We start from the raw sequence: 10774 nt of genomic DNA, 5'->3' as shown, positions 1-10774 counted from the left end.
ATTGATCTGATAAACCTTTATTGTGTTCATATCTTAAGGTTATGCAAATAACTTAGAAACGAGATAACACAGCGGTCCTCTAAGGTCTGAAAATCAACCTGTGAGTACTCGCAACATTTAGAGAGAGAGAGAGAGAGAGAGAGAGAGAGAGAGAGAGAGAGGCGTATACCTCTCGTCGTATCTCGCCAAGCGATTTATGATCTGAGTTCATGTCTACAAGGACTGCTCAGTAAGTGAAAGTACTTAATTGTGCTACTATTCATTAACGATATTGGTGTGTTATCCTCGTTAATAATGAATTGGGTTGAGAGATATCTCCCCGTAATTTAGAAACCGCAAAGGGAGTTTTGTGGAGTTGTTACGTAAGGCTTTTAGCGGTTTTTGACCAAGTAACAACGTTAAGCATATAATACAGTCCACTATAAGTCCATCTTTTTCGCCACAGCTTCTCTCCCTTCTTGGTCCTTCGAACCGGATGTTTAAACACTTCCGAATTGGTTATTCTGGATACTGAACACATTATTTTGGACTTTGTAACTTGGAATCAGATCATTCTATATCACCATCGTTTGTTGTTGGATTGTTTACAGCCCCTTTCCCTTAGTTAGAGTCATTTTATGCTGGCACATAGTTTTTTGAACAACCACACACACACACACGCACGCCAACCAAAGATAAAAGGTCGACAACTAGGTGAGTGTCATTCTCCTTTTTTGAAGGTAGATGTGGTTCACATATAAGTATTGAGATGTAACGAGACGATGTGTATTCTTCCGTCTCATTGCAATTTGACTTTTGAATAAGAGTTGTAATACGGTATTGACCAGTATTATTTTTGTAGAACACAGATTGTTAACTTGAATGTTTTTCTGTGTATCAGTGTTTTTCGAAGAAGTATTGTTACTTCGATATTATTGAGATTTATATTGTAATTGTTGTTGTCAACTTTGTATGTTTGTAAGGTGATTTTGCCTTAAAATTTTCACCATGGATGCAGACAATTGTAGTAATGCACTCATTTTGTATGAGGCTGCTATAAGTGAAATCGAACGACGTTTGAATGAGGTAAAACGTGTTGAACAGTTGTCTACAGCAGTAATTAAGCTGCGTTTAGAGTCCCTTCAGAAAGCAGCTGATTCACTACAGACAGCAGCTTCTGAATATTATAAGGAGATTAAGGGTCGTGAATTAGTAAATGCTATAACGAGGACTAACGGTTACCTCTCTAGCGCGGACAACGAAATCTCCAAACTCACCGATCGGTTAGCAGCACCCACACCCGCGCCCGCCCCAGCGCCCGCGCCCACACCTGTTAATCCGACACCTGCGGTACCTGCTACCCCTAGTATTCCACAACCTAAGTTGCCTCAAATTACGATACCTACTTTTGATGGCAAAATTGAGCAATGGTATCCTTTTTGGACTGTTTTTAAAGCAGTTATTCATGATAGGCAGGACATGAATGATGTCATCAAGTTTACTATGCTGAATAGTTATCTTAAGGGTAAAGCACACGAAACCGTTGAGGGTTTAGCTATAACTCCAGCTAATTATACTGCAGCGATAAACCTACTGAAAACTCGTTTTTCCAACGTTGGGAAATTAGAAGAGAACTTAAGAAATCGGCTGTTAAGTTTACCGCACCCTGAGCATGATGCAGAGCAACTAATGGATTTCCTTATGAAATGGAATAGCATCGTTCATCAGTTAGACGCTTTACCAGGTATTACGAGCGGCGACTCTAATGAGAAAGCAATTATCAAGCGGTGTTTATTCAAGGAAACATTGCAAGCCTTGTATCAGAGATATGATACTTGTGAACTCAGTGTAGATCAATTGAGAAAGGGCATTGAGAAATTAATTGAGCGTTTAGGTAGAAGTAATATGCATAACCCCACACCATCACCGTCCAACCCAGTTAAGAGTGGCAAGGATCGTAACACGAGTTCAAAAAACGAGCGTCAAGCTAATTCGCCTAGTAGTGCTTTCAGAACTAATGTCAAAAATACCCCTAAGAAAATAACTTTTTCTTGTTGTTTTTGTCAAGGCGAACACAGCGGTAAGGTCTGCACGAAATACAATACTTAAGAGACTAGAAGAGCTCGTATCAATGAATTACAACTATGCTTTGGTTGTTTAAGAAAGGGTCATCGTTTATTTGAATGTAACAGTAAGAGTAAGGCATATTGTTTTAACTGTAATGGTAAACATCATACATTCCTATGTGCTAGACTATTACCTAATTCTACGAGCGTCAATGTAAATTCGTCTCAGCAACCTTCTAGCACCAAATCAGGCCATAGTAGAGTTGATAATAAGCCTATAGAAACTGCTCAATCGCAGCCTAGTTTCGGTACTAGCCAGAAATCAGCGGCCACGAGTAATCAGAGTAATTCTCAGAATAATGTTAACAGTAATCAAGTAGCTGTGAAAAATGTCGCATCTCTTCGACCGACAGCGTTACCGACAGCCACCCTTCTATTGAGTAATGATGGGAATCGGATCCCGGTTCGAGCATTTTTAGACAGCGGATCTCAAAGAACGTTCATTAACCCAGATGATGTTGAGAAATTGAACTTAGTGCCCATAAAACAAGTGGAACTTACATTAATTCCGTTTGGAGATAATGTTGAAACTAAAATGTTTGATGTAGTAAGAGTAATGGTTCGAGCAGGTACTAAACGTATCAAATTAAATGCTGTTGTTTGTAATCATGTTAACACTTCCATACACACACCTGGTCTACACACCGTGTATCTGCGATTGCAAGAACGAGGTGTTAAACTGGCAGATAAGAATATTGAATCAGATACCCTCAGTGATATAGGTTTGATTATTGGTGCTGATTATTATAATGCATTTGTGTATTGTCACGATAAATATGATGATGTATGTTTGCTTGGTAGCACCGCCGGTGCTGTTATTTTTGGTCCTATACCCAATTGGGCTTGTAATGTTATCAGTGATGATGAAAATGTAAGATCTGTAATAAGTACACAGAGTATAGTTTGCTCGAGAGTCACTGCTCCTGTAAATCCTCTTGACGGTGAGGATATTTCTAGACTGTGGTCATTAGATACGATAGGGCAATCGGGAAGGATGCGCGATCCTATAAACGATCAAGCAGCGATCGAACATTTCAATGAGACTATTGTAAAGACTGATAACATATATACGATTGATTTGCCATTTAAGAGCGATGCCAGACCCCCTACGGGTTATAGAAAAGCCTTAGGTCAATTATATTCACTTAAGAGAACCTTTCAGTCTAAACCAGTCATGTTTGATCAATATCAGTCTGTTTTAGATGAGTATGTTAAGTTAGGATTTATTGAGGAGGTAAAGTTAGAAGATAACTCCTTTGATCCAGTTGATGGCATTAATCATTATTTACCTCACCACCCAGTTTTCAAGGAATCTGCTACGACTCCAATTAGGATAGTTTTCAATGCAAGTAGTAAGGAGTCACACCATGCGAAGTACCCTCAATGATTGTTTACATGCGGGACCTAATCTGGCGACGAAATTGACAGATATGCTGCTGGAATTTCGTCAGAACAAATATGCTGTAGTAGCAGACATAAGTAAAGCTTTCCTTAGAATAGGGATTAATGAAAATCACAGAGATTTCACAAGATTCTTATGGTTTGCTGATAGAGATTTTAAGGATGTCAAGACTTTTAGATTTAAGGTTTTACTGTTTGGAGCTACTTGTTCACCTTTTCTGCTGAATCAGACAATACAGTATCATTTGCAAAACCATTCAGATCCCATCGCCAGCTCAGTCAAGAAGTCCCTTTATGTGGATAACTTTATGAAAACTTATGAGAAATGTGAAGATTTAGAACTCGAGAGTAATAAGGTAAACCAAATTATGTTGAAGCTAATATGCCTTGGGAGAATGGGCTAGCAATTTGAGTTCATTTAATGATAAACATAGCCCAGATACTGTCAACCTGAATGCAGTAAAACTACTCGGTCTCTTGTGGGATACCTGTAATGACTCATTGAGTGTAAAGATGCCTTCTCAGATTGTTACATATTTGAATAATCTAGGAAATGTTTGTACTTTGACTAAGAGAAAGGTTGTGTCTCTCCTTTCAACCATCTTTGATCCTTTGGGAATATTGACCCCCGTAACAATCAAGGGAAAACTATTTGTGAAGAAATTGTGGGAACTGAAAACTGACTGGGATGACGAACTGATGATGGATTTAAAGAAAGAGTTCGATGAATTGTTAAACCAACTCAATTCTATTGAGGAGATCAAAGTCCCTAGATCTTGTTTTAATGAAGGAACTTGTAGCTTACATGTATTTGCTGATGCCTCTCATGTGGCTTATGGAGCCTGTGCGTATGTTGTTAGCAGTAAGCACACAAGTCACTTGCTAATTAGTAAGTCTCGAGTAGCCCCGAGCCCCTCACTCACTATTCCCCATCAAGAATTACTTGCTTTGACTATAGGCATGCGCCTAGCTGTTCATTTGTTAGAGATTTTTGGGGATAAATTTTCAGATTGTACTGTTTGGAGTGACTCCCAAGTAGCTTTGAGTTGGGTATTTTATGAAAGATCTAAAGAAGTGTTTGTAACCAACAGAGTAAAGGAAATCAAGGACTTGAAGTCCAGTCATAACATCAGGTTGTTATATGTCAAGAGCGAGGATAATCCTGCTGATTTAGTTACGCGAGGTATTTCAATGTCTCTTTTGAGTAAGTCAGGTTTGTGGTTTCATGGCCCGACCTGGATTATTGACAAAAATAAGTTTCCAGAACAAGAGGATGTAGTTTACATAGAGTCTGTTAATGTAAATGAAATTATTGTAGAACCAGTTTTGAGAAACCCTGATGATGATGTACTTGTATTTAATTGTTCTGAGTTCTCCTCATTGAAACACGCATTAAGGATCGTAGGTAGATTGATCTTGTTTGGGAGAAGAATATTTCCTGATAAATTCAGGGAAAGTAATAATTTACTTGTTTTAATCAGAATCATGCAGCGTCAAGCTTTTCCAACGTTATATTATGCGTTGACTAATGGGTTACAAACCAGTTCTAGTGTTCCCTCTGAGTTAAGGAATCTTATCAGACAATTAGGACTTTATGTTGATAAAAGTGGTGTCATTCGGTGCCAAGGAAGACTTCATAATGCAGAATTGCCAGAATTCGCTAAGCATCCAGTATACGTCGCCTTATGGCAACTTATAGTGTCTCATTATCACATACTCAACTTGCACTGCAACACGAATACACTTGTGGTTATATTGAGACAACAGTTTTGGGCTGGAAAAATGAGACAGTCCGTTAAGAAGATCCTGAAAGAGTGCTTATTGTGTAAGAAAGCACAAAATCAACCTCTAAGTTCTGCCTGGATTTCCCCCGTTACCACCCGAACGAGTTTAAGCTATCACAAGTCCCGTTTTTCCTGTGTTGGCGTCGACTATACGGGAAACATTAATGTGGCTGAAAATGAAGCTGAGAACGAGAAGGCGTATGTCTTGTTGTTTACATGCGCTACGTCAAGAGCGGTTGCCCTATATGTGTGCAAATCCATGAATGCACAAGAATTCCTCTTTGTTTTTAGACAATTCGCGGCAAGACACGGACTTCCGAGAGTTTTAATAAGTGATAATGCGCCAAACTTCATTGCAGCCAGTAAGTTTCTAAGAGATATCAGCGAAGAGCCAGAAGTAAGAAATTATCTGACGGATCATAATTTAGAATGGAAGTTCATAACACCCCGATCACCTTGGAAAGGCGGCTTTTACGAGAGACTGATCGGAGTGGTGAAATCGTGCTTACATAGGGCCGTGTACAGAAAAAGAGTTTCGTTTATAGAACTCAATACCATCGTCGCTGAAGCCGAGAACATCATCAATAACAGGCCACTAACATATGTCAACGAAGATAACGCCGACATCGCGCTCACCCCTGCTAGACTCTTATACGGCAGAGCTATTACAATGGCTCCTCCTTTGAACAAGTTCGTCGACGTACCTTTCAATGAGAACGTCGAATTGAGGGAGAACTATGCAAGACTGTGTGAGACGATAAGAAAGTTTGAGAAATTGTGGCTACTTGACTATTTGTCTTCTCTAAGAGAGAGGCACAGAAACATCGAGTCTTCAACCATCTGTCCATTAAGCATAGGAGATTTGGTCCTTATAGTAAATGATAATTGTAAAAGACACAAGTACCCTTTGGGAATCATCGAGAAACTCCACGCAGGTCCTGATAATGTTATAAGGACAGTCGAGATAAAAACAGCAAGTAGAAATTTTACAAGGACCATTGAATCAAGTCATTCCACTCGAATGTAATAATCAGAGAGGAATCAACAACAGAAAGCGGACAGAACGAAGTAGGCGAGACCAGCGAGGCCTCAAACGAGGCTAGTCATATAAACATGACAACAAAGAAGACGATGGAGAGGGCCGAAACCAAGGACGTAGGAGACGGCCTAGAGAGTGTTGCAGAGGATGACCTACGACCTCAACAGGTTCCCCACCACCAGTGATGTCTGATCGTCGGCCCATGAGAAGAACTGCTGCTAAGGCCGACGAACAAAGAAAACAGTTGATTCGAGAAGGAGCGTTATAAGGACACTATACATGTGTCGTATGAATTTTTTGGTGGGGGAGGGTGTGAGGAATTCCTCTCACAACGATTTTATTTTCTAATATTTTTGAGTATTCACTTGTTTCCATGCTATTTGTCTTATTATAGTATTAGTGTCTGTCTCATAAGAAATTATTGATCGATTTTCACTGCGTATTGCCGTCTGTCAGGTAATCGACAGACAGGAACTATGTTACTGTATTTGTATTCATGTGAAAACCAAATGCATTCGCATGCCCATATATTTTGCAAAGATATGTACGTCTACATTGCATGACATAATAAGGGTGAAAGAACCACATCTATTCGAGAATGACACTCTTAACATTATTTTATCTGATTTTGCTATGTTCTAGTACGTAGTATCTGTGGTGCGGTTAGCACCGAAAAGATGGTTTTACACAAAGACGAAGTCTTTTGACATAACGTCGGTAGACGTTTTAGTAACGAAGTATAATTACTGTTTTGGTTATGATAATTCATTTGTCTTTATCGTATTGTACAAATTGTTCTTGGTGAATGTATTGCGCATATTACGTATGGTAAGAGTTGGTGTCATTGGGTCTTGTTTGTGCCTCTCGCCAGAGAAGCCATTAGGAGAGGTCAAAAGATCGGGAGGGGAAAAGAAGGGTAGTAGTTCGCCCCTCTGAACGCTCCTTTGCGTGCCCCTCTAGGGGTGTGTATGCGAATGTGCGTAGTACACTGTATGGGCATGATATCGCCCAAAATTGTATTGACACACACCACCAATTAATTCACTACATTTAATAAATATGTTGAAGTTGCACACTATTATATTTGGAATTTATTTTTGACAACGAAGTTGATAATTATTGTAAAGTTTTTTATGTTCATGAAAACCTTGTACGTTAATTCTACATTCGTGGTAATTGTATAACTTGTCTCTTTTCCCCAACAAAACCCGAATGCAGGACGGAACGGACAGCTTCTTGGCTCAACTTTTGAGGTGACCTGTTATCTAGTTGTGGGTAGTGATGTGTGTGTGGATTTAGAAAGGGCGATTGCCGATTCTTTTAATTTGTCGTAATTTGTTTCATTTGAGTGCCATTGATTTACAATTCCCCTTGAGTGATTAATTTCATTTGTCACTTATATGTTATTACTCTTTGATATGTTTAACTTTTAGTTATTAAATTGATTTTAACTTTACATTTATCAAATGCGTTTCAATATCCCTCGATTTTATTTCATTTTTCCTATGTTTCAGTTTCGTGGATGGTGAATATGAATTGATCTGATAAACCTTTATTGTGTTCATATCTTAAGGTTATGCAAATAACTTAGAAACGAGATAACACAGCGGTCCTCTAAGGTCTGAAAATCAACCTGTGAGTACTCGCAACATTTAGAGAGAGAGAGAGAGAGAGGCGTATACCTCTCGTCGTATCTCGCCAAGCGATTTATGATCTGAGTTCATGTCTACAAGGACTGCTCAGTAAGTGAAAGTACTTAATTGTGCTACTATTCATTAACGATATTGGTGTGTTATCCTCGTTAATAATGAATTGGGTTGAGAGATATCTCCCCGTAATTTAGAAACCGCAAAGGGAGTTTTGTGGAGTTGTTACGTAAGGCTTTTAGCGGTTTTTGACCAAGTAACAACGTTAAGCATATAATACAGTCCACTATAAGTCCATCTTTTTCGCCACAGAATAAGTGAAATAAGAAGGATTATTTGATTGATAAAAACAGAATCTGAAAAAGACCTGAATATACTAATGAATTAATGCCCAGCTTTTCAAGCGGAATGCGTAATTACGAAACATAAGGAACGAAAAACAGGCGATTCTACCTGAAAAATACATTAATATATACTAGCTAGACATGTGTTGCTCACAGAATGAGGAAATACGGCGTGGCGTGAGTAGTACTGAGTACCTATTGGGAACAAAGTCATAGCAAAGTACCAAAGACGTGACCGTCAAGTATCTTAGCGCCACTGCATTTATATTGGTTGTGATGCTAAAATACACACTGCTTCTTCTTTAAAGGCCTGAGAAAGAAGCGGATAAAAACTCAAGAGATGAACAGGCTAGTTTTAGAAAGGGCAGATGTTGCACAGATCAAATGCGTTTGTTCAAACATATCTGGTTGTCTTTGCTGATTACGAGAAGGCATTTGACATCATCAACAGACCAGTATTATGGAAGGTCTTGCAAATATTTATGGAACTCCCATTCAGCATGTAAAGGTATAGAAACTATCCATGACTGGAGTAGATTTAAAACTAATGGTTATGGAGTCCTGTCAGGTGGATTTTTAGCAAATAGTGGGTGTTACAAAGTAATGTTATGTCATCTTCCAGGATATCCTTCTCATTGATTTTACAATAAAAAAAAAAAAGAGGCTCCAACGAAAAAGAAGGCTTAGATTAAGAAGTTACAGGAACTTGACAGACTCTAGATAGGTAGATATACATGTGTCCGTTTTCATCAGCAAATCACCAAATATATGCAAAGCTCTATATAACAAGTTATGAAATAACACTATATGATGAATGGAAAAATTAGGCTGAATCTCTCAAACTTTTAAGAACAACGATATCAAATTAATGCTCCTGTCAAAATTCAACTAATGCTGAACCATACAACCCTATAGAAATATTCGGCTACCTCAAAATCATTAGAGGTAGGTACATACCAGATGAAATTATCCTTAAAGGATCAAGCATCTGAACGTTAAATGAAAAATTAACTTGTTATGCAGATACTGCGCTGGGTCAGAATTCAAACTAAACGAAACTGATGCTAAATGATAAAGCATCCCGCATCTAATTGGCCAATACAAGACAAATGATCTATTGTATAACTTGTGTTAGTACCACCAGAGGCCCCTTACAATTCTGCGGAAACAATGGGCTACTCCAAATGTTGATAATGTACTATAGCAAGATTACAATAGGCAAAAATCACACAAAACAAATATAACTAACCAACTAGGAAGTGTCAAGTGTCAAATTGTGATTGGTTTTCTTAACATCTTTCATTAACTGGCTCAATATGAAACGCCAAGTAACATAGTATTATGATCGTTATTTGTTGCTTGAAATACAGTCAAAGACATCTATATTCTGGTTGCATGATAGCGATCTATATGACTGGAGTCACGAAAAACCAAGGGAAGGCGGGGAGAGTGATTGGAATGGAGGAATAAGGACGGGATGGGAGATGATGCAGAAAAGGTAGTGGATGGGGGCATGGTAAGAAGAGTCTACACAGGCTAACATAAGCAATTTTTCAAAACAAAACTAATGTAAGAAAATTTACCGGTTTTCAAATTCCACTAGAAAAGGGCTTCATAAAACAGGTGTACAGAAATCAATTTTGTAACGAGTTTCGAGTGATATCAAACTACTTAAGGAGGAAAGGTTCTTTCGTTCCCCTACACATTCGAAGAACTTTACATTCAGTTTTAATTCTCTCACACCTTAACACACTGGAGACCACAAATGAACTGACAAACGGCTGGGTGAAACTACCGTCACTGACTAGAACTGGCGAAACGACTGGTCGTTTAAACACCAATTGGCTATTAACCAATCTGTTTATGACTTCAAAATCGAGTAAGTAGTTTCTAGTTACCTCAGGCAGCTTTCAGCAGTTCAGGAACAATGAATAATACGTATTTATGTAATAACCCCTTCTTCCTGAAGATTTTGAAACGTGGAATATGAATAGCAACAGAACAGGTCCAAAACAATATTAGAAAAAAATTCCCTCAAAATTTTCTTTAAATAAAACAAGCTTAATAAAAACAAATACGAAGTACTAGGGCATGAAGATCACCATCCCTGAAGCTCTGGAGTTTCAGTAATCTTTGCAACGCTCGGGAACACCACTTTCATCTTCCTATGGTTTGCTGGGCCTCTGTCACAAAGGATAAAATGTTTACGATGTAAGACTACTCATCAGTTATTTAAAGAACTGCTTATCTAAAATGCCTAACCAAACAATGACGGCAGCATTGAGTTGTTAATGGTAGTAAAGATTATTTTTTGCCAGATTGCAGCTGAGTAATGAGCGTCAAGTACAGAAAGTGTAACAATGATAAATTTCCCCTAGCATCTTTCTTACACTGGATCATCATTTGGATTCTGTATGGTTACCCCTAAGTTACTCAAATAATTAATTTTACGAAA

At 38.4% G+C, this 10774-nt stretch overlaps 2 protein-coding genes across 2 annotated transcripts in view; one reads left to right on the top strand and one right to left on the bottom strand.

The window, feature by feature from the left end:
• Window positions 1-10063, bottom strand: part of LOC135208439 (zinc finger protein OZF-like) — a 34128-nt gene extending 24065 nt beyond the window's left edge. Inside the window, exon 1 of the mRNA XM_064240623.1 lies at window positions 9903-10063. The gene's annotated coding sequence lies outside the window, so the exon portion shown is untranslated. The remainder of the gene's footprint in view (window positions 1-9902) is intronic.
• Window positions 4020-6317, top strand: LOC135208288 (uncharacterized). The gene has a single exon (XM_064240391.1). It carries the CDS (start codon window positions 4020-4022, stop codon window positions 6315-6317), a length of 2298 nt encoding a protein of 765 aa, XP_064096461.1.
• Window positions 10064-10774: the final 711 nt, after the last annotated feature.

The sequence above is a fragment of the Macrobrachium nipponense genome, chromosome 35 (assembly GCF_015104395.2).
Source record: "Macrobrachium nipponense isolate FS-2020 chromosome 35, ASM1510439v2, whole genome shotgun sequence".
In the NCBI taxonomy this organism is placed as follows: Eukaryota; Metazoa; Arthropoda; class Malacostraca; order Decapoda; family Palaemonidae; genus Macrobrachium; species Macrobrachium nipponense.
Note: the sequence above shows the minus strand (reverse complement) of the source record. Positions and strands in the feature narration are given on the sequence as shown.

What these genes read in the sequence shown, in the direction of transcription:
- LOC135208288 (XM_064240391.1), top strand. Translation starts at nt 4,020, where the DNA reads ATGCCTTCTCAGATTGTTACATATTTGAATAATCTAGGAAATGTTTGT.